General features: G+C 39.3%; 1 protein-coding gene across 1 annotated transcript in view; it reads left to right on the top strand.

The window, feature by feature from the left end:
• Positions 1–13,118: 13,118 nt before the first annotated feature.
• aacs (acetoacetyl-CoA synthetase) overlaps positions 13,119–25,494 on the top strand; it is a 54,905-nt gene continuing 42,529 nt past the window's right edge. Inside the window, exons 1-4 of the mRNA XM_034238185.1 lie at positions 13,119–13,442; positions 14,858–14,961; positions 15,767–15,887; positions 16,679–16,792. Coding sequence (XP_034094076.1) covers positions 13,304–13,442; positions 14,858–14,961; positions 15,767–15,887; positions 16,679–16,792 — 478 coding nt within the window. The 5' untranslated portion in view covers positions 13,119–13,303. The remainder of the gene's footprint in view (positions 13,443–14,857; positions 14,962–15,766; positions 15,888–16,678; positions 16,793–25,494) is intronic.

The following is a 25,494-nucleotide window of genomic DNA, read 5'->3' as shown; positions in this document are numbered from 1 at the left end:
ATCTGTCAACTGTATGTAGGGTTTTGGATTAGGGTCCGAAACACTTTCAAGTAGTCCATCAGTGCAAACAAGTTTAATTCAATGGATTACCATGTTAGAATGTGTATCATGAAGCATTGGAGCTTTCTTGATCCAATGTGTTTTATCAAACTCCCTTCCATTTAATGCTCCTTTTGTAAAAAATATCAACGTAAAAAAGCATAGCCTACATGTAGTTTTAATACAGGAGTGAATAACTTCCTTGCATGCCATTATAATGTTTTTGTAATGCCATTATCTTGAGATCATGGTAATTATTAAGTTATCACACAACTTGTTTTCTGTTGGATTTCTCCTGGTAATTTCTCACAAGTACCTTTCCTTGATCTGACATTTTCAGTTTAAATCGGTGGTAACAGTTAGGGTATACTATGCTCCCATGGAACTTTTGATCTTTCAATTAAGTTAATTATGTGTCATGATCGTATAATAACTATAGTATTCGTTTATAGTCCCCGAGGGGAAAATGGGTTGCAGCACATCACAGAGGCATTTAAAAAGTTAAGACAATACATCACTGACAACAACATAGACACAGATAAAAACAAACAGACATAAGAAAACCAGATATGGGCAGACATGACAAGGGGCCTATAGGCCCTCATTTGCGAAATAGGTCCGGAAACAAGGCCTTCTCGGCTTATTTAGATCATGTCCCCACTGAAAAAGAGAGTTTTTGGTACCACTTTACAATAAGACTACCCTTATAAAGGATTCATAAATGGTTTATAATTAGGTTGTAAACACTTTATTAATCATTAAGAACCATTTATAAACCAGTTCTAACATAATTTTCATACATCAACTCAGGCTCACTATTTGGCAAGATGACTAAGCCTTCTGTTGGCTACTTAGCTTACTTTGTCTTCTTCATCAGCCAACATCCTTGGCATCTGTTGTTCACTGAGTTGATTCCACCCTCATTCATCTTGATGTTTTTTGGCATCTCTTTATGACCATTTATTTATGAGTTACTAACATTTGTAACTGCTAAAAGGGAGCCTTGTAAAGTGTAAAACACATTCCCATTTATTAATGAATTACAAGCATTTATAATTGGTACCAATTGTTATTGTAAAGTGTTAAACAAATCACCATTTATTAATGAGTTACTATGAATTTTTAATTAGTTTAAATTATATTAAGCCTTAACGTTATGCATAAATTAGGGCGTGGTGACGTGGTCACATTGAGTGACAGGTCTGTCCAGTGACTGCTGCTGTTAGCTTGTTGCTCTGCTAGCAGCTCCGTGATGCTACAGGGGCTCTGCCTGTTCAGCTCATCTGGGGAACATAACTTGAACTCGGCCATGTTTGTTGTGCTGGTGCCTTGTGGACAATTATTCATGCTTATATCAGACTATTGTGACTCGCTCCGCGTTTAAAAACAGACGGTGCATGAACAAAGTTTTACGGTAAGTGAAATTCGAGTACTTCATTTATGTGTTGCTTATGTTTTTAGTCAGCTAACGTTAATTAATGTTAAGGCTTGGGTTAGCATGTAAGCAAGTGGTAGCTACATCTGTGCTAACGATGCTAATCGTAGCTAAGTGTTAAGCATTAAAGGTGGAGTAGGTATGTAATTTTGGAGAAACCAGCTGGAGTGCGCTAGAATTTGAAAATACACAGCAGGGAAAAAATCTGCAACTTCCTTACAGAGCCCCTCCTCCAACACACACGAATGCGCACATGACCAACAAGATAAGTGTGTGCACAGATGGAAGGCTGACAGGCAGGTAGGCCATCCAGTTATTTTAGCCGGGCCGGCTAAAATGATTGGTCGTGCTTTTTACAGTACTACGGCTTCCACAGATGACATTTTTTCATGGATTTTTTGTCAAAGCACTTAAGATATTCATTGCTATCGGGATGTTAAGAGCAATCCATGGAATATAACAAAAAGTGTATCTCGAGCCGGTTTCTCAAACTTACCTACCCCACCTTTAAGTGGGATAATACTGTAGAACAAACGGCTTCTTAGGGTCATAAGGTCATCCTTGTAAGTTAGAGAGATATTTTATTAGGTAACTTTATGCATTGATAAGGTTAATTTAAATTTGCTATGATCGATTATGTAGACAAGCTAACGTCAAAGTAGTGTTGAGCGGCCTATGTGAAATTAACCTCACAATAACATGTGTGTATATTACAAATATTAATGTCATATTTCAAGATGATTACTTAGATATTACAATATGGTTGGTTGAGCTGGGGTTCATTATTGAGCTTACACGTTAACGTCACAGTCATATCTGAACGAAGAGAATACATTTAATTTTTTTAAATCAATATGGACCATTACTGTATAATTATGTTATACAATGCACCTAATAAACAAGTATGGCATTTTGAAACATGATGTACAACAATTTTTACTGTAATTTGTGTGCATTTTGTTGTTAACTTATGATGTTATGATTTATTTTTTCTTAGTATGCACATGGACACTTTGGACATACCTGGAGAAGTAAGAAATGGGTCTTCGGAATGATGCGAGTTAAAGACAAAAGGCGGAGACTAGTGTTGAAACTAGTGGAGAAACGATCAAGATGCCACCTTGTCCCTCTGATTAGACGGCATGTTAAGTCAGGAAGTAGCATTATTAGTGATGAGTGGAGGGCCTACAGGAGAGTGCTGAGTAACATGGGGTACAACCACTACACCATAAACCACAGCAGGTGGTTTGTGAACCCCCAGACTGGCAGTCATACCCAACATATAGAAAGAGCTAGGTCGACCGTCAAAGGACATGTCCGTAGACTGAGAGGAAACCGTACAGAGAGTTTGTTGGAGGAACACCTCAAGGTTCTTGAATGGACATCTTGGCTTGGCTCTGCTCACCCTGATGGACTGCTTGGACGCTTGTTCAAGGATATACACAAAGCCTTTCCAGTCTGAGTACCATTATGTCTTACCAAGTCTTTCATTTATGTCTGAGAAAAGCTTTTATGTTTAAATATGTGTATCAGTCATACTAAACAGTCATTATTTTGAGTCCTAATTTTCTTCATGTGGGAATAAAAAATGTTTTGCTTGGCTCTTTTGCCTCTTACTTTGCATTTCATGTGAAAAATGTGTATTAGGTCAGCGTGAATGTTATAACTCATTCATAAATGGACATATGTATTAAACTTAAAAACAACGCACCCTTTCAGTAGTTATACATGTTAGTGAATCATCAATAGATGGTGATGTGTTTCACACTTTACAATAAGGCTCCCTTTTGGCAGTTATAAATGTTAGTAACTCATTCATAAATGATCATAAGAGATGCCAAGATACCTCAAGATGGAAGGGGGAGAATCAACTCAGTGAACAACAGATACCAAGGATGCTGGCTGATGAAGAAGATGAAGTAAGCTAGGTAGCCAATATAAGGCTTAGCAGTACAGATAAATGTGGGCTCACTATTTGGCAAGCAACCGGTCACAATTGCCCCGTTTATCTCATGTCTTATAAAAGCTTATTAATGATTTATAAAGTGTTCACAACCTAATCAAATCCAAAGAATACAAAGTGTTCAATTGACATACGTAGTTGTACTGCTGTAATATACTAAATCATGCTGCATGACTTTAATGCAGGAAAGACATGTGTCAGTTACACTTTTACATCACAGAACAAGAGCAGCATTGGGAAACGAACAAAATCACTGATAGCATGTTACAACATTTTAAATTTGGCTGGACCTTTTGAAATATGGCCTAATGTGGAGATGGAGCCAAAAAGATAAAACAGAAACTTATTTTGGAGATCAGCCAGGGTCTACTTAGGTCAATTTCATCTCAGAATCATTCAAATACAAAAAGGTTTGGCTCAGTGAGACTGGGTCATAGAGGATACAGTCATTATAAACTATATGTTATCTAAAAGCCCTAGTCACATACATTTACAATCAATTTATTTTATGAAAATATAACATCCAAAGCAATGTTTGCTTTTTGAAAACTATCATGTCTATGCACCGTTGAGCTCATTGAATCAAACATGTACAGCCACTTTTAAATACACCCATTACCTCAATGTACAGAGATAAAGTAAAAAATATGCGGTAGGGTTGTTTAAATAAACATCATGCATTAACCTTTTTTGGTAAGTCCAAAAAAAATAAAATACTAGTGGCTGAGCCAGCATTTGTGGCAAGCAGGGAACCCATCAGAAATATTTCCTTCAGTTTTTGAACAATAATTTAAGTGCCTCAGCCATGTCAGATTCACCTCTTTTTTATGTTTTTTGTTATTAAAGTTTTTATTTATGAACATACATGGTACATAGCTCATATGGTGTAGCATACAGAAAGAGGAAGGTCAGGCTACAAAACGTGTTAGTTAAGTGTTCCTGGTTAAAAAAAAACTGAAAAATGCAAAGGTGTAAGATTACCAATCAGACACTACAGTGATCATAAAATAAAATAATAACAACAAATGATGCTTGATTAGAATAATTGTACAAAGGCCCTTTTGTGAGAGTCCTACAGTCAGGCTATAGTTAGAGCTCAGGTATTCCACAAAGCGATCCCAACTTCCTAGAACCACAGGTCCTCTACCCCTCATTCTTGCCAACATAACCTCATATGATGCTGTTTCACTCATCAGAGCCTTCCATTCGTTAAGGGTTGGGATTGTGGGTGCTTTCCAGTGTCTCGATATAATTCTGGCAGCTGAGGTTATCCCAACCAGTAAAACTGAATGAGCACTTTTTGTCAGTTTTGGAATTTTAGTTTTATCGCCCAATAGGCATAACGGGGATAATGGCAAGGATATTCCTACCCATGCCTCTAAGAATTCCAACACTCTTTGCCAAAACGGGTTGACCATAGAACATTCCCTTATGAGATGTACAAATGTGCCTATCTAAATAAAGGGTTAACCCACACAAGGCTCCTGGACCTGATGGCATCCCTGGCCGTGTTCTCAGGGTGTGTGCAGTTCAGCTGGCAGAGGTGTTCACAGACATCTTCAACAGGTCCCTGCTGCAGTCTGTAGTCCCCACATGCTTCAAACACTCCACCATCGTTCCTATCCCCAAAAAGACAAAAATCGCCAGCCTCAATGACTACCGCCCAGTAGCACTCACTTCCATCATAATGAAGTGCTTTGAGCGGTTAGTCAAATCATTCATCACCTCCTCCCTCCCTGACTCTCTGGACACCCTGCAGTTTGCCTACAGAGCAAACAGGTTCACAGACGACGCCATAACCCACACCATCCACACTACCCTCTCACACCTGGACCAGAGGAACACTATGTGAGAATGCTGTTCATTGATTACAGTTCAGCATTCAATACCATTGTGCCCTCCAAGCTGGTCATCAAGCTCAGAGACCTCGGGCTCAACAGCACCCTCTGTGACTGGATCCTGAACTTCCTGACGGGCAGACCCCAGGCAGTGCGGGTGGGAAACATCACATCCTCCACCCTGATCCTCAACACCGGAGCCCCTCAAGGCTGCGTGCTCAGCCCTCTCCTCTACTCCCTGTTCACTCACGACTGCGTGGCCATACACAGCTCCAAAACCATCGTGAAGTTTGCTGACGACACGACCGTCATCGGCCGGATCACAGACGGCGACGAGACGGCGTACAGAGAGAAGGTCGAAAATAACCAGGATAACAACCTCCATCTCAACGTCAGCAAAACAAAGGAGCTGATTGTGGATTACAGGAAGCAGCAGGGAGAGGGACACGCCCCCATCGCCATCAATGGGACTACGGTGGAGAGAGTCAGCAGCTTCAGGTTCCTCGGGGTCCATATCACTGAGGACCTAACATGGACTTTTCACACCACCACCATCACCAAAAAAGATTGACAGCGGATCTTCTTCCTCCGCAGGTTGAGGAAGTTCAACATGGACTCCAGGATACTCTGCTACTTCTACAGGTGCAACATAGAGAGGATCCTGACTGGCTGCATCACGGCCTGGTACGGCAGCTGCACCGCCCTCAATCGTAAGGCTTTACAGAGGGTGGTGAAAACTACACAGAACATCACCAGGACGGAGCTGCCATCCATGGAGGACCTATACTCCCAGCGGCTCAGGAAGAAATCCCTCCGGATTATAAAAGACCCCCATCACCCCAGCCACAAACTGTTCAGTCTGCTGCCGTCTGGCAGGCATTACCGCAGCATCCGGACAAAAACCACCAGATTCAGAGACAGTTTCATCCCACAGGCAATAAGACTGTTAAACACCTGAACTGTTGTAACAACATCCATAACATTCATCTGCTACTTAGTAATTATTTATCTATTTATCTAATATATCATTCCAATAGCTTGCATATAGACTCTTATTGCACTATTTCACTATTTCACTTTTTTAAAACTATTTTTATTTTTGTATTTACTTGCACTATATTTTTCTGTTTTTCTGTATTATTGTGTTGCACTGTTGGAGAAGCCTGTGACCTAAGATTTTCATCGACATAATCGTATGCCAAATAAAGAACCTTGAACCTTGATCTCTTTCTTGCATTTCTAGCATGTGTTGGTATTTATTAGCCCTATTTTGAAAAGCCTAGATGGTGTCCAGTAGGCTTTAGTACCGGTGTAGAGAATTTTATACTGAATGAATTTACCTCTAGTTTCTTTAATATATTTACCATTATCAGTTTAACAGAATAACTTCCCCCATTTTCCTATTTTTTTTTTTGTTTTTTTAAGGAGTGGATCAAAATTGAGTGTGGTCTGTTCCGTCTGATAAATGCTAAAGACCTGGAAGACATTATTCAACATCTGAAATCCTCCTCCTGTAGCCTCGATATTATTCCGACAGGATTTTTCAAAACAGTTTTTCCCTGTATGGCCTCAGATATACTACACATAGTAAACAACTCTCTTCAATCAGGTATATTTCCACAGGCCCTGAAAACTGCAGTAATTAAACCGCTCCTAAAAAAGCATAACTTGGACACAACCGTAATGAATAATTACAGGCCAATATCAAACCTTCCTTTTTTAAGCAAATTGATTGAAAAAGTTGTTTTTCAACAGTTGAGTCATTTCATGTTTTTAAATGACGGTTTTGATGTGTTTCAGTCAGGCTTTAGACCTAACCACAGCACTGAAACTGCTCTTGTTAAGGTCTTAAATGACATTCATTTAAACACAGACATATCAGTTTTAGTATTATTAGATCTCAGCGCTGCCTTTGACACTGTTGACCACAACATATTGCTAGACCGTCTAGAAAACTGGGTGGGAGTTTCAGGAACAGCTCTAAATTGGTTTAGCCTACTTAAAGGACAGAAAAAACGTTGTCTCAATAGGCAACTACACATCAACTTTGACAAATATGTCATGCAGGGTTCCTCAAGGCTCCATCTTAGGACCTTTGCTTTTTAATATTTATATGCTACCTCTGGCTGAAATTATTAAAAAGAGCAATCTAAGTTATCACATCAACGCAGACGACACCCAGATTTATTTTAAAATCACACCAGGAGACTGTTCTCCGATTAGAACACTGAGAACGTGCATTGAGCACATCACTGACTGGATGACTCAGAACTTTCTCCAACTGAACAAACAAAAAACTGAGAACATTGTTTTTGGAGCAAAGAAGGACCGATTAAAAGTAATCGCAGAGCTTCAGTCAGCAAACCACAAAACCACTAATAAAGCCAGAAATCTAGGTGTAGTGATGGACTCAGACCTGAATTTCAACAGCCACATTACAACAGTCATTAGGTCTGCTTATTATCACCTGTGCCCAAGAGTTCAAAGCTTTTAATCTCAATCAGATCCGATCAGATTTTGAAATCCCATTTTTTGTGATCCAGGATCAGACAAATCGGCCAGATTTTGTCCCTGGAGTTCAAAGCAATTCAGTATAGGATCAGCCTGATCCAGATTACGATTTTTCAAGATGACTAGATCCTGAATATCAGTGCTTTAATCCTACTGAGCGCCATCTAGTGGACATGAAAAATAATACAAGGAAGACAAGAGACCACGTTGCAGACATCTATTGTCCGCAATTACTTTTGAAAGGTGATGACAGATGATGGACTTTTTTTTTGTTGAAGATATTTTTTCTTTAATCTAAATTACATTTGTGATTGACAATCTTTGTTGTGATACTTTCATGAGCATAAACATTTATGTCAACATTTGGTTGAAAACAAAATAGGCCACCACAAACGTGAGCAAAAAATGAAAAATAAAATTGATTTGCCATGAAGGCTAAAAATGGTGTATTATTTCAGTTAACAAACTTTGCCATCTTATTTATATTGAAACATATTTTTAAATAAATGGTACAGTACATTTTGCTCTGGTAATCCACTGGAAATCCACCCCTCTGGTCGGATCAGGATAATCCAGTTTTTTCGGATCAAATTGATCCCAATCCTGTGTTGTCGGTTTGAACTACCCGTTTTGAAGATTTGATCCAGATTAAAGTTTGGATTGGATTTCCTGATTTGATCGGATATCAAAGTGATCCTAATCCTGTTTTTTGGTTTTGAACTCCCCAAAATCCAAATCTGATTTGATCAGATAGGGATTAAAAGTGTTGAACTCCTGGGCCGACTTTCCGGACAGCCAATAGCTACTTTCCTTACTATGGAGTTGGCAACACTGATTGGAGATATTGAAGCTGTTATAACCGACCCGTGTTACAACTGTCCCTGGTCTCCCCTACTTTAAAATCAATTATTTGGCCGACTGGAAGCCAAAGTAGAGATTTCAGAACCGTACTGATGTGATCCACTCTTTTAGTGTTAGTGAGGACACGTGCAGCAGCGTTCTGGATCAGCTGCAGTTTTCTGATGGATTTTTTTGTCAGCCCTGTGAATACACTATTGCAGTAGTCGAGTCTACTGTAAATAAAAGCATGGACAAGCTTTTCTAAATCCTCTTGTGACATTAGTTTTTTAATCCTCGATATTTTAAGGGCCCAGGGGCCAAGAGTTCAACACTTTTAATCCCTATCTGATCAGCAAAAGTGTGTTTCTGAGGTAAATTATTAACTACAATTATATGATGTATTTTTTGGATACTGTCTTGAGTTCAAATGTCTAGGAATCCAAACTAGTATTATTAGAATCACTGTTTTGTAAGCAACAAATATAACTAGCTAAATATGGGTCAAGCTAGCAATCAGGCAGGTTCACAGGGGGTGGAAGCAAGACTGGTGGTCCTGGGACGGTTGTAACGGGACGGTTGTAACATGGCACATTTACAATGATGGCTCATTTGCTTGAATGATCAATTGTTCATTCAAGCATACAGTTGTATTGTTGATTGGTGTGCATTGTCCCTGTAAAAATAAACTGAATATAATACTGTGCAGTAGGCAGGGTTGGGAGGGTTACTTTGTAAATGTAATCAGTTACTGATTACTGAATACATGGCTCTGAAAGTAATCCGAATACAGTTACGTGTCTTAAAAAAGTAACGTAATCAGATTACTTTTGGATTACTTTCTTTTTCCATTACAGATGGGTATGTTTTGGTGAACAGGAGACACAAAAAGCAAAAGGAAACTGAACGTGTTTTTACTGTTTTAATGGTTTATCAAGAGCACAACTGAAACATAACATCTGAAACGATGCAACAACATAATACACTTTTTGGGGATGCAGCTTGGGATGTGAGGAGTGAGGGGCTTAGAACGGGCGTGTCGCATTCTGTCCTGCCAGTGTTGGCAGGACATTAATTACAATGTCGAACTCGGACTTCATTTTAAGGACATGTCGGCCAGGGGTGTAGAGCTATATTTGTTTAAGCACCGGATCGGCAAAACAGGAGACTCACCAGTCTGCCTTGATCTATGAATTCATGTCCGTGACACTCACAGCAGCTCTGCTGCCCACAGCTGTTTTATAGAAGGAACACCTCCTTCACTTCATGAAATCTCTGCAGCACCATGAAGCAGCGGGAGGGTTAACTCAGAAGACGAGCGTGCAGTGCCTTTCACGCACCGCCTTCGCTGTGTTTACCTTCAGAATCATAAGGCTAAAGAGCGACCGCAGGCTGATGTGTTTTAACCACACACACGACTTAAACACAGACTTTTGTTCCTCCATGTTTCGTTGTTATTGTTTCACTGAGCGGCCCCGCCCCTTTTTTTCCGCTCCCTTTTTTGGTCCATCTGCGGCGGTAAAAGTGTTTGTGCGCTGTGATGATTCGGCTGTACCTTTAATAATGAATATTAAATGTTGTGAGGAAATATTTCCATCAATAATTCCAATAAGTAATCCAAAATGTATTCACTTCAGGTTTACGAAAGTAACTGTAATCAGATTACTCGTTTTTCAAATGTAACGCGAGCTGAATACAGTTACTTGATTTTTGTATTCTGATTACGTAACGCCGTTACATGTATTCCGTTACAACCCAACCCTGGCAGTAGGCCTAAAGTGTGTGTGTGTGTTTACAGTATGCCAAATGTCAGAAAGAGGAAGACAGACAGGGGAGTGCCACTTGCTCTGCTGCAGAGGGCCTCAGATGAAGTTGAGAAGGGCAAATCATTCAGGGAAGTGGCAAAGTCCCTGGATATATGCCATGTCACCCTGTACCGGTTCCATAAAAAGAGGCTGAGGTTGGAGAGTCAGGGATCACAAACACCCCCAAGAGTAGGCTACTGCACACCAAAGAAGGTGTTCTCAACAGAGCAGGAGATGCTTTTGAGAGACTACCTGATGGAGGCAGCTGATTTATATTATGGTCTCAGCTCAAAGGAGGTAGGTCTACATAATTAAGGTAGAAGCACCTCTCAGAGAACAGTTTAATCCTTCACAGAGGATGATGCTGTGTGTGTTATCTGTTATCCTGTTCATTGTTTGTTGGAGGATGTGTGAAACCCCATTCAAATCTTGTTGCCTTAGAATTTGACAGCTTTCCCTATTTGTTGTCATGTACAGTAGTGTGAAAAAGGTAACCTACTATTGCTAGTTTTTAAATCATTACATGGTTTAGGACCAAAGTATATTGTTGAACTCCTGCATAATTACGAGCCATCAAGGTGCCTCAGGTCTTCTGGGACGGGTCTGCTATCGGCTCCGAGAGTAAAAACAAAACATGGAGAGGCAGCATTTAGCTATTATGCCCCGACACTCTGGAACAAACTACCCAAATCATGCACGTCCGCAGAAACGCTTACTATTTTTAAATCGAGACTAAAAACATATCTCTTTGCCGCTGCTTTTAATTGAGATAACTACAGTATGCCTTTTAAACATGTATTGTTTACCTGTGGTGTTTATTTTTTATTATTTTATTATCTTTGCTTTGTAATGTCTGTTGTAAAATTGTATAATGTGTTTTTAATGTATTTATTCCTAAAAAGTATTTTAATTTGTTTTGTAAAGAAACTTTGAATTGTCGCGTACAGAAAAGTGCTATATAAATAAACTTGAGATACAAGACCTCCATATTGGCAATTTGGACTCTAGGTCCTTGGAAACTTTTAAGGACACAGATACCACATTACAACATGTAATCACACAAGTTACAGCATTCAGGTTAGCTTAGTCATTCTCTTCCCTGTGAGCCATCACAAAGTCAGCACTGCACTAAGACTAAAGACAAAGCTTTGTTCACAGCAAATACATGCCCATCCAATGCAGTTCATTTTGGAGGGAATCGGATGTATTGGCAACCTTCTCTTTAAGTTGTTCTTTGTGAAACCCCACACTTTTGCAGGTGGTTTTAAGGAAATCTGTAATGTTGATTTCAATCAATCAATCAATGTTTATTTATATAGCCCAATATCACAAATGTTACATTTGTCTCAGTGGACTTTACAGTTTGTACAAAATATCAGTATGACAATACGACACCCTCTGTCCTTAGACCCTCACATCATACAAGGAAAAACTTCCGAAGAAAACCCACAGTTTAAAGGGAAAAATGGGAGAAACCTCAGGGAGAGCAACAGAGGAGGGATCTCTCTCCCAGGACGGACAGACGTGCAATAGATGCCGTGTGTAAATTGAAAAGATAATACATTTGCAACATAGGTAGGATAGGATTTCAATGTGTACTTGATGACTGTTAAAAGTTCAAGGGCAATGTGATTGGCAATGGGCTCTGGTTTAAAAGAACATCTAGGCCTACATCCAAGTTGAGATGGTGCCATCAAAAAGTTAGGACGGTGGTTCTTTACGCTCACTGATTGGGCACACCTCTAAAACGTTCATACCTCCTACTCTCTGATTGGCTCATGAAGACCCAATGCCAGCTTGCCATTGATCAAACAACACGCCAGTCGAACGTCTTTGGTACGCCTCCTGCATAGACCGATCAGTCGGCTGATGTGGAACCAGAGTCCTGAGAACCAATCAAAGACCTTGGTTTCGACAGGCAAGCTTCCCGCGTGCACAACAGACAAGTCTATTCAATTTGAATGCACGTTCACGTGTGGGATATGTTCAAGACTTCTACTGGATAAAGCGTCCGTTTTAGATGTATACACATACAATAAAGTTAAGCAAATTAGAAGAAAAATAACAATTGCCCTGAAATGTAGGCACACGTAATTGTAATAATTCACAATACCTACATTTCCCCCCTAAATCTTTTCATATTTTGATTGATACTGTGGAAATGTGAAGCTGAAGTTCAACAATTTATCAGTATACTTTGGTTGGATACACATTGTTTTATATTAAACATCTGGATACATACAAGTATAGTTAGCTTTCAAGTGACACTTTTCATATGCTGGGTATCTTATAGGCTTCTTGAAATAGTCGACATGTGGAAATATAAATACAAAATATATATAATATATAAGGAAATTATGATAATGAATTGGTTTTCGCAAGCTTTTAATTGACCAAACTCATCTTTTCAGTTTAGCATTTTTTTATTTAAAAATGGTCAATAGTAAAGGTGGATATATATCTTTCTGGAACATACTTACATTAATGTGCTCGGAACCCTCTTAAAGCTCCATTAAACACTATTTTTTCCCCTGTTTCAGAATATGAGCTTTTCAGAACACTGTTGTACAGACATTTGTTTTTTCCATATGTACATAATGAACGTTTTGAACACTGCTTTCTTGAACGCAGCTCGTTCTCCTACGTCATGACGCAGGGGCGTGGTCTGTTGGGTTTCCTCGGCCGCCTCACGCTTGCCTTTGACAGAGAGCCCTGCTAGCTGTCGCGCACGGTAATTCCCCAGCATTTCAAACTAAGCAGCTAGCCGGTGATCTTATTTAACACAAGCGCTCTCCTCAGGGACAGTTTAGCTTCAGCAAGGAGCTCGCACCTACCAGTGGTTCTCATCTGACAAAGGGACGTGACAAAGTAAAAGATGTCTCAAGACACGGAAGGGAAGAGCGAGAAGATTATGGACATGGAGAGCAAGGTGCTGTGGTACCCGGAATCCAAGAAGAACACACAGATGGACACATTTAGGATACAGGTCAACAAGGACTACGGGCTTAATCTGGGTGAGTAGAGAGGAGGGGAGGAGGCAGACAACGACCCAGACAGACAGAGAGACACAGTGTGTTATACATGTCGGCTCGTATTGAGCGTCTGAAGCTGGATATCTGAGTCAAATATAAAATTAGAAACAGTGTCCTCCTCCTGCTATCTAATAACCTTACCTACAATTGGCTTACAATACCTCTAAATTGCCACTGTCTAAAGCGGATTTACAGTGCTTTTTCAAGCTAGCTTTGGTTTGCAACCATGTAAAGGGGGTGCTCAGTTGTAGAGATATTGCACCGGTATACACACTCTGCAGGTGTAATGGTATTATTAATAATTATGTGACTCAGCATTCCCTTTTTGATCAAACCAGCTGTTAAAATACGCACAGCAGCTCACTCCAAGTTCCTGATGAAAGAGATCAGCATTTTTAATTTGCTACTTTGAAGCGTGTTAATTTAGGTGGAATTCTGAAGGAATTATAAATAACCTGCTCTGCTGGGTACTGAAAAGAGAGGGAGAGACATATTTAGATACTTTTTTTGAAGTAAACCTTATTTGCCACTCTGTCTTTGCACAGTGTACAAAAACACAATACGTCACATAAAAAAGCACTTCCCCCAAATGAGTTACGTAAGAACCTTTCCCCATTATTAGTGTTGTTCTCTGAAGAGCAGAGCACTTCCTCGAAACCCCAGACCTGCTGGAATGTGTCCAGATCTCCAGTACTTTTATAAAAAAATAAAAATCAACCATCAATCTGAACTTCATCATGTTAATACTGACAGTGACAGGTTCAAAGTCAACACTTTCTTCCACCATCTTGGCCTGCGCTAAAACAAAGCTGTCACTTGTGTTTTTGTATATTTTAAACCCAGGATAAAAACCTGCTTGATAAAAACCTCTCTACATTTTGTAAAACAGCTTTAAGAAACAGAAACAAGAGATAGTAAACTGCAGGCGTAAACACTAATGCTATTATTAATATGTATAGCATGTGAGTCAGCCCTCCCTTATTCATGAAAGAGCTGTTACAATACACACAGCCGCTCACTCTCAGTTCCTGATGAAAGAGATTGGCATAATTAATTTGCATCTTTGAAACGTGTACATGTCAAATAGGTGGACATTTTGAAGGAATACAGAAGAGGCCGGCCTCTGCTGGGTACTGAAGGCATTCAGCATCAAGGCTATTAGTAGAGTTTGTATTTGGGTTAGTAATCAAAGCCGATAGAAGCTGATAGAGGGAACTACTTTTCCTTTAAATCAGTGAATTACAATCTGGTACTCTGCCTTTTTGGCCTTGTACTAACTTGTTCTTATATCTGATTTGAAAACTGTACAAACTTCACGTTTGAGAGGATGGTCATACCTGTGTATTAATATATTTGTGTTATGAATCTGTAGTAATTGCTGTTTTTCTGTCCATTAGCCAACTACAATGACCTGTACCAGTGGTCTGTGGACAGCTACCCAGATTTCTGGTCAGAAGTGTGGCGCTTCTGTGGGGTAGTGAGCTCCAAACCTTATGAAGAGGTGAGTCCAACCTCTGCTGGAGCATTGGATGAGAGAGGGGTCTCAGCCATACATCCAACAGCCACTTTCAGTATTACATGAAGAACTCAAATCTAAAAATACAATTAAAATAAATTATCATAATTTCCAGTAGTTTTCAAAAAATATATATTTTTGAATCAAGGGCTGCTAGAAAAATAAATATATAGAAATATAATGGCATTTGTTCCCATTAGCATTGCACCTACCTTATCAAGGCTACATGAAAAGTCTGTTTGGTAAAGTAGGTTTCACTGACTATTTTTAAATGACCTTATCTTTATCAAATATTATCTTTAAATTATTTCATTTACTGTCTAGCCTCCTTATGCTGTTTAGAAACAGGATAAAGCCACTCTGGTGGGCGTGTTATGTAATAAAGGTTGACACCTCATTTGCACACATGGATAATTCCACGTCACATATTCTTTTTTTTCAAGCATTCATTTTGTCAGCCACTTAACCCTTTGTTAGGTTTGCTGTCCCAGCAGATAAGTGATCTGCTTGTTTTTAACATGAATGCACAGTGGGCTGGGCTATTCAATTCCATGATGAATTGTCATATCGCTTACTGATTTTGTCCAGTAAAAAGATCAGCTGTTGCAATGACTTGATACTTGTGTAGAGTAGTTAGTTTATGATTTGAGTGCTTTTATCTCACAATCCCATTTGTTTACTCAAATTCTGTGATAGCAAGGTCACCAACGCTTAACATACATGGCCTTGATTGACTACAGTGCTGATTCTCTCCTGTGTGTGTGTGTGTTTGTTTATGTGTGTGTACAAGGTGGTGGATGTATCCAAACGGGTCTCAGATGTGCCAGAGTGGTTTAAAGGAGCTCGGCTCAACTACGCTGAGAACTTGCTCAAACATGCAGACCAGGACAAAGTAGCTCTCTATGCTGCAAGTAAGTATTGAAAGAAATTGATGCAGATTCAAATGAATCTTATACAGTGCTGCATGCTGACTTTATTGATCAGTGTTAATTCCATGCATCAAAAAAACATTTCACACAACACAGCGCTCATTTTTTGTTATTTTCCTGCAAAAAACACATTCACACATTCAAATCATACAGGGAGAGATGACGTTTCTACTTTGTCATCTTTACAATTAGTATTTGCAAATAAAATCAACAGAAAGAAGTCAAGAACATATAACAGAATTGAGCATTTGAGCACAGAATCTAAATGGCACAAGGCTGCATATGTCACTTTGTCAATATATGAACCACTGCTCCCTCTATCTCTCAGGGCTGTCACAGATTATAATGGACAGGCTCTTCTTTATTGCCCTATCTGTGTGTATATACACATGCACACAACCTTCTGCAGGAGCCGTAATGTAATTATGGGATGGCTCATTTGTATCAATGCTGTGGAGCCTCGGTGAATGTCAGGAAACTATTACTTAGAGAGACAAGGAGGACTGCGCCTGTCTCTGTCCTGGCACACTATCAATCTCTATTACTGTCTCCATCTCGGTCTACCTGTTTTTATTTGTCAGTGTTTTGGATTTGAGTTTTAACTGTATTATTAGAATTTAAATCAAATGTTACACAGATCCTAATACATCTAAACCAATCAGAATATATATATATATATAAAAGTCTCCTCCGCTTCCACAATCATTTTTAGAAATGTATATGTTTGTATCTGTTCCTGTGCATTTGTCTCACTTACTCCTTGTTTCTACCAGCGGAGGCAAATGATGAGATTGTGAAGGTGACGTATGGTGAGATGAGGCGCGATGTGGCGTTGTTTGCTGCAGCCATGAGGAAGATGGGGATCCAGACTGGAGACCGGGTCGTAGGTGAGTCTCAGATGAATAAATAATAACGATAATAATACATTTGATTTGTAAAGCACCTTTCTTTGCTAAAAGCAATCCCAAAGTGCTACAATGGGCATACAATGCTTACTTAAAAACACAAGTTTAATAAAAGGCTTTTTTAAAGAGAAAGGTTTTTACGCCCTTCTTAAAGTTATTCTAAATTGCTCTCTGACGTAACGGAGGGAAACGAGAGAGTATGGAGGAATAGCATCAGCCATTTCTACATCACTTTTTCTATTAGCCAAGTGATAGTTAATAACCAACAGAATTAGCAGAAAGAGAGGTTAAGGGCTCTCCTTTGTTCTCCTTTGTATCAAATCTTTTTTTAATCTTCTCCTTCCTTTTTGCCTCTTTATTTGAAACGTGTTGCAACACGACCTAAACTTTGGCTCTTTCGGGTTTGAATCTGTGTGTCTTGGCACATGCCGCTGCTCTTTCTCAAAGTCTCCATTTATTTTTTCAAAGTCTATATTTGTACAAGGAGGAATGGCTGAGGATGCATGTTTGTCTGCAACACCCCAATGTACAGTACATTCATCCTAAGCTACACATACCTGCAAACTAAACAGTATAAACTGCCATGGAGCAGCACTACGCAGCAACTGGAGCTTATGCAAGTTATTGAAATGTGTAAGTTTTGAAGAGCTTATCTCTTTCACTTTCGTAGTATTTTGCCATATCGCCGGGTGTGGAAATGCATAATGAGCTGTTCGAACTGCCCAGCGATCTAGAGTTAAGTTACTAAAAGATGGCCAACATACTGTGGTCAAAATAATGCCTGTCAGAAGCATCAACAGCTAGCTAGTTTGGTAAATAAGCTCAATTCAAGTTTAGATCTAACTTTTTATGAATGTATACTGCACCTATCTAAGAGTGAATGTGGCTGCGAGGGAGTGTGTTCTTCTTTCAACAAGAAGGTTGTGGGTTTGATCCCAGCCCTTGCAGTTAACATGTCGATCCTTGGGAAATATACTTAACCCTGAGTTGCTCCTGATGGCATGGCCAAAAGTGTGAATGTTAGCTTCCCTAGAGCAAGTGGTACTGCTTGAATGAGGTGTGAAAGGGTGAATTACTTGTAGTAAGCGCTTTGAGGGGTTGAAAAGACCTGATAAAGCGCTATATAAGTACACTCCATTTACCATCTATTCCACTTGTAGTACTGCCAACAATATTTATTTTGATAGTAGTCATTTACAAGAACCAAATTATTATATTGTAACAACAATGTCTCCCACACGCTTAACATTTAAAAAGGTTAGCAGTTTGTCACAAGAAAGTATTAAACGCATTAAAGTAGTCTTCAGCTATTCATTTGTACATTGTCTGTATGAAGCCAGTATGAATGTCTAACTTCACCGAGTCCTATCGATCACTGTCTCGTTTTCATTTTTTGTCCTGTGACGCATTTCCAGCCAAGACAACTCGCTGTGTATCGAGCTGTTTGTGCTGTGTCAGTATCTGGGGCCTTCAGTATCACTGAGGTTGTCAAATAGTAGCATCTAAGATGTCTGAACCTTTCTATCTTTGAAGCAACTTTTGTTTTTGCTCAAGTTGAATTGACCCTGTCCTATATCAAGCCTTTGTTACAAACAGTTTGTGTGGATGAAGATGACCGAACAGGCTCAATAGTTCAGAGGTTATCTTACGGGTAAAAATGCTGGGCTGGAGAAAATGTAAGAGTTAAAGGAAATGGGAAATGTCAACTACTACACCTGGGATGACTATGTGATTATTAATTTATTTTCATAAAAGGGGTAGTTGAAGCCCAAATTTAGGGCTGAACAATTAATAGAAATGTTATAGACATCACTATGTATGGACTAGTGCAATATCCAAATCCCTGGAGGCTCCATATTTGTAAAATATGTGTCAAAATAGCATTCTGAATTAAGTATTGTGGTCATGCAGAAATGTCAAAGCCTACAAATCGTATTATGCAAACTTAAGACACAATCTTTGTTTGGAAAATATCCTTAATTTTCAATGAGAAAGAGGATAGTGATGCAAAAGTGAACATACCCTCCAATAGCGTGAGTCGTATCAAAACATGAAATAGCAGTTAAAAAATAAAGATGTTTTCCTCTCTTTCCTAAATTCCCAGGGCCTTACATGTTCTTGCTTTTACATTGAAGCAGCAAAGTCACGAAAGTATATGGTTGCGGTTCAATAGCTCATATTGCCTTACAGTGCCCAGAAACAACGTGTGTGTGTGTGTGTGTGTGTGTGTGTGTGTGTGTGTGTGTTGGATATTGCGGAAGGGAAATCCATTAGCTAAATGACTCAAGCTCTGTGGGAATCTCATTAGAAAGATTGAAGGGAGCGAGGGAGGGTCAAAAGGAAAAGATAGACAGAGAGAAAGGTACTTCATGCCTCCTTCCCCCCCATCTCCCCTCCAATCTGTGTGTGTTTTGAATGTGTTTGTGCGTACTAGTGTGTGTTATAGACACACACACACACACACACACACACACACACACACACACACACACACACACACACACACACACACACACACACACACACACACACACACACACACACACACCAACACGTTCTCACTCCCATCCCGTCACATATTGACGGATGGTCAGGGCCCCTCCCCGTCGCTATATTACGTACAGGGTACCCCTTGACCGTCAGGCTTCTACGGGCAGGGCGTCCCATAGACCTTCATTGCGGACAGCGGACCCCTTGACCGTCAGGCTTCTACGGGCAGGGCGTCCCATAGACCTTCATAGACCACGTGATCAACAACAATGGCCGACCTTCGTGTTATTCTCGGTGGAAAAGGCCTATTTTAAGGTTCATTTGGCCATTAAAATGCGTTTTGATGTCATTTTATGCGATTAATATGAGTTGTTATTTCTGATTATTTGTGCAGTAGATGTACATGATGTTTAGTTTGCTAGTTATGACGAAGATTACTTCATGAATGTGTACACATTCATGGTTGCTAAGGTGGTTGCTATGGACGCTGCAACAGCTCCCAGACCACGTGATCAACAACAATGGCCGACCTTCGTGTTATTCTCGGTGGAAAATGCCTATTTTAAGGTTCATTTGGCCATTAAAATGCGTTTTGATGTCATTTTATGCGAGTAATGAGTTTTTATTTCTGATTATTTGTGCTGTACATGTAGTTTAGTTTGCTAGTTATGACGAAGATTACTTCATGAATGTGTACACATTCATGGTTGCTAACGTTTTTTTTGGTGGAAATGTGTTTTTTCACAGCAAAGTCACCCTCTGTACTTGGACTTATTGGGAGAATCTAAAGGCAAGAACATCCCAAATATTCATTTAGATCTTTATTTTAGACCTTTAGTGTTGCCGTCTGTGAGGAAAATAAATGGGGCTCAGAGCCTCGTATTTTTAAAATCTTTTTTTCCTTCTAATTTGTTATTCTTTTCAAAATAGCACACTGTTATTTACTCACCAATAACACACAATTATCCTTGCTTTTATTTATTGGTTTAATTCCATAATCTCGGGCTTTTTTGGCGTCCGTCAGGAACTGAATTTCAAAATAAAAATAACCGGAAACAGACGTAGGCCTATAAGGGACATTTCGAGCATCATTGCGATTGTCAACATTTTTGAGTTTAGGATGACCGAAGACACTACACTACCCATAATCCCCAGCTATCGTTTAGGACTACAGTCCCCGTGATTAATCTTCAAGGTCTGGGATTGGATGTTGGAGTGGCAGTGCGCCAAGGTTACGCAGAGCGTCAAACAGCTGTTTGAAATGGAACGAAACCACGGCAGACTATCTAAAACTGGAATCGAACGCCCCCCCAGAACTACACACTACACTATTGTGTTTCGCAAAATGTTCTATGGGACGTCTCTAATGAACGTTTTCGTTTTTCCCACAATTAGAAGTTGCCAGTATTAAACACATTGGTGTTATCAAATGTAAAACATATAATTAATAAATGGGTGAAAATCGCTTGTGTCCATAATGCGCAGCATTAATACCCACATGACAGCTCATTGTTACTTTGTAATTATACTCCACTACAATTCAGAGGTTAACCTGGTATTTTTACTCCACTACACTTATTTGAGTTACTTTGCAGATTCTGATTAATGATGTGAAATATAAACAACCCTTAAATCAGACTTTAGTTACACCTGAGTAAAATTCAGGTAAGGTGATTGTCAAGTGCCAACAATCAGGAGAGATATTTGATAGTTGGTGCTTGAGAAGACTAAACATGTATCTGCAATTGACATGAATGGAAACGAGTAATAAAGTATATTCATTACTCGTTATTCTCTACTAATAGTTAATTAAAGACTGTATATTATGGCTATTTTGCACATCCCTTTCAAGATTTCAAGATTTTCAAAGGTGTATTGACATATCATATACACAACTACAGTGTAGTTATGCAATGAATGAAAAACTTGGGTCACAGGTTCCTCAACAGTGCATTACAAGATATCTATCAATATGTGTGTACCTCCACCATTAAACTGTCATATTCTGCACATTTCTTATTCTATCTACATACATAAGATTATAATTCATATGTATAATATCAGTTAAAATAAGTGCTTCAACATAGTTAACATTGCAGGAAAGCAATATATTAGACGTTAAGTACTTTGTCAGGCTTAATATTTATCTGTAGATAGATACCCCCAAAGTTTTTTTCTTATTTAAAAGAAGACCTTAATCTGTTATTTAATGTTTAAATAAAGGTTAATTCGTTTTTCTGTTTTGCACCTCCTCCTATTAATATCTTTGTACATCCTGCACTAAATTGTTTTATTGTAGAGATCACTTATAGTATCTTCTTGCTTTTTTATATTCTATATTTCTATCACAGACCTTCTACTTTCCCTCTATGAAAGTATGTACTCTTAATATTTTTTGAATCAAATATAACACATAAAAACAATAATTCAATAACGTGCTTTAACCACTAGGCCAGGGGTGGCCAACCCTGCGGCTCTCGAGCCGCATGCGGCTCTTTGCCCAGTCTCATGCGGCTCCTCAGTTCATATCGAATTTTAATTGTGTTTTGTTTTTTTTGCTCATATGTATCCCAGTTCACAAAGGGTTAACAACACACAAGTTCCAGCCCAATCGTTACACAGAGTTTTCAACAAAGAAGTGCTTTAGCCACTCAAAATGCAGATCCTGCAGTACTGAGGCGGGCTTTACTGCACTCGCGATGTGACAGTGAAGGGAGAGATCTGCTTCCGATTGGTAGAAATATAACTCAGATAAAACCGTAATAACTCAATATAATGTTGTCAAATCAAAACGGTAACAATTTGCAGTTGTGTATGTGAGAAGGCCTGCTCCCGGAAAGCTGGCTACTGGCACAGAAGGGCTCCCGAATTTGGTGATTCGCGGTAAAGAAATAAACAAGAGAGAAAGTGCATCTCTGTCAGCAGAGCTTCTGTCAGTCAGAGGGTTAGGTAAAAGTTGAGATGTCATGTGAGGAGAGTTAACAAAAATACACTTTCTTTATTTTCATTTATTTTTAAATAACTGTCATGAATCTGTGTGTGAGATACAGACAGGGAGAAAAAAGTCGCAAAGATCGCAAATGTGCCCTTTCATGCATTTGAGCCCCTTCCACATCCTCTGCACATTTCAAGAAGCAACATGCATAGTAAGATAACTACTTTTTTTCAAATGTTTTTAACTGAGAGTTTGTGTGTGAGACACAATATTAATGGTTGACTATAACTGGCCTCTGGTCTTAATACTGGTAGGAGAGGTTTAAGTCAATTTCTGTCAATATCATGGACTGTGACATTTATAGGAAATCTGGCTGAGCGGAGGTATGTGTTTCTGTATGTGAGTGTGTGTGTGTGTCAATTATTGTTCATTTTTAGATTTTCATTTTGTATGTGTGAGAGATAGAGAGGGGCACATAGAGGAAGAGAGTGAGGGAGCACACAGAAAGGCTGAGAGCAAAAGAGAGAAGGAGAGAGAGGTCGGGGGACATACACCCAGCATGTGTGCCTGTGTGTACTGTATGATGTGGCTCTTTGCAGTAACACAGGACAATTATTGGCTCTTTACCTCTGATTGGTTGGCCATCCCTGCACTAGGCGGTGCACACAAGGTACACACAGCCATAATAACTTTGTATTATTAGTGTAGGACACTTGTATGTACAACATCTGAAGATGCGTAGTTTTATTCATGCTTTCACATAATTTTACAGCATATTGCTATACTATTTCAGACTCAGTATTTACATTCTTACATTCAAAATTCAATCTAATTCAAATCAGTAATATCTTTAAAAACTACAAGTCCTTTTATATCAGCTGTGCACCGTTATGGTGTAAATATAACCTATCTATGAATTATATCAAATGTAAAAGTCAGCCGAATTAGTGTTGATACTGCAAGGAGACGTATTGTGTGAAGAGAAATTGAAGATGTTGTTTAATTGTTGATATATTTATGTTCCACGTCAAGTATTCAGTTTCGGCGGCATTTCTTCAGTTTTTCCAAAGGTCTTCTCATCAGGGCTCTATAAATAAAGAACTACGGCAGATCTGTAATATTTAATGCAGCCGAACCGTGTATTACAATGCCGTTATGTGATGACTTTCAAGAGAAAAGCTAAGAGCACTCGGAATTAAGTATTATTTTATTCTTTTAAAATGTTTTCCGGATTTCCTTATAATATAAAACACTCTTTTCCCTGGCGACATCAACCAGCTCTGACTGGGGGATCCCAAGGCGCTCCCAGGCCAGCGAAGAGATATAATCCCTCCACCTGGTCCTAGGTCTACCCCTTGGTCTCTTCCCAGCTGGACGTGCCTGGAACACCTCCCTAGGGAGGCGCCCAGGTGGCATCCTAACTAGGTGCCCGAACCACCTCAACTGGCTCCTTTCGACGCGAAGGAGGAGCGGCTCAACTCCGAGTCCCTCCCTGATGACCGAACTTCTCACCTTATCCCTAAGGGAGACACCAGCCACCCTGCGGAGAAAACCCATCTCGGCCGCTTGTATCCTCGTTTTCCGGATTTCATATAATATAAACACCAAATCCCAGCATGCATTGCGGCTAAAACATCCAATCAGCGTAGCTGAGGATCTTGGGTAATCGCTCGAAATGCCTACGTCTGTTTCCGGTTATTTTTATTTTGAAATTCAGTTCCTGACGAACGCCCAAAAAAGCCCGAGATTATGGAATTAAACCAATAAATAAAAGCAAGGATAATTGTGTGTTATTGGTGAGTAAATAACAGTGTGTTATTTTGAAAAGAATAACACATTTACGGTGGCCCTGAAGTGCAAGACACTACAGCATTTCAGAAAACACCACAGCATTTCAGAAAACACCACAGCATTTCACATTGGACGGAAAGGGTATTCCTTTAGGGCAGGGGTCTTCAACTAAAATTCAACGAGGTCCAGTTAGAGAAAATCTCCCCATGCAAAGGTCCGGAACATCAAAATGCCTAACTTGCTTTATGAATTAGTGTGATATATATATTGAAGTGACCTGTAGCTTTATCAATGTCTGCATGTAATCGACAACAACTGACTGCCAATCAAATAAAGAAAGTACAATTCAAAAACAACAATATTTATTGTCAATTAACATTACTTAAATACTGTGGATATGTGTAATGATCCTCTCGGGCTGCATTTACAAATAAAATAGAGAAAATAAATAAAATAGCTTTTGAAAATATGTGCATCTTAAAAGTGCTTAATTTTAGATAAATAAAATAAAGTGCAGCAGCAGCTTGAGAGTCCCTTTTTCTTTGTTAACCGTTTCACATCATGACTTAACAGTTTCAGACGATTATAGAACAACATCAGTCTTTACACATCATAACAATTGAACAGTTTTAAAGTTCCTCTTTCTTTCCCTCTTATATTGCAGTCCCTCTCTCACTTTTTTAAAATTCAGTGTGAGAATTGAGCTCGAGCTTGTCCTGCCAGGAGTTTGTAAATCTGGGCTGAAATTGTGTCAGGGCCATTCTCATACACATGCAGGTGCTCATTGGTTACAGTGATGCAAACACAGGTATGGTGAAAAAAGAGAGAACTATTCGAAGCAGAAAAAAAACTGCGTAATATACCATCTGACAAAGGCCTGTGCTATAATGCTTCAATTAACTGCTATTCTTTAATATACTCAGAGATCAATAGGAGACAGAGATGTTAAGTTATACATCAAGGGTTTTTATTATTATTTACAGCAGGGGTGGGGACCTTTTTCCTTTCAATTTTTACAACATCCTCCGAGGGTCGTACAAATTATTGAACTCAACCTTTGCTTAAAAAAACTAAAATCACAGCCCATTCATTTCGCCTTTCTTTCATGCTGTGCAAAGAAAAAGCAACCAATCCAGATATCTCACCATGACTCACGTATGCATGCATGTGCACGGTTGTGGCATGACCACCAAAACAGAAAGATATGGACACAAGATGTGTGCAAATGTATTTAGTATGTGAACATGATTTAAGTGGGGGGGGACCTAACCTCCTCTAGGGGGGTCCGGGGGCATGCTCCCCCGGGAAGATTATTTTAAATATTGAAGTTAAAAGCATCAATCTGGTGCACTTTGAGAGCAACATGAAGAGATCTATGGATACATCTCTCAACACCCATATGAAACATATGAAGCATATTTTTCTTTTTGGATATTTTACAAATCACTCCCCTTTTAAACTCTATTCT

The sequence above is a fragment of the Gymnodraco acuticeps genome, unplaced genomic scaffold (assembly GCF_902827175.1).
Source record: "Gymnodraco acuticeps unplaced genomic scaffold, fGymAcu1.1, whole genome shotgun sequence".
Classification (NCBI taxonomy): domain Eukaryota; kingdom Metazoa; phylum Chordata; class Actinopteri; order Perciformes; family Bathydraconidae; genus Gymnodraco; species Gymnodraco acuticeps.
Note: the sequence above shows the minus strand (reverse complement) of the source record. Positions and strands in the feature narration are given on the sequence as shown.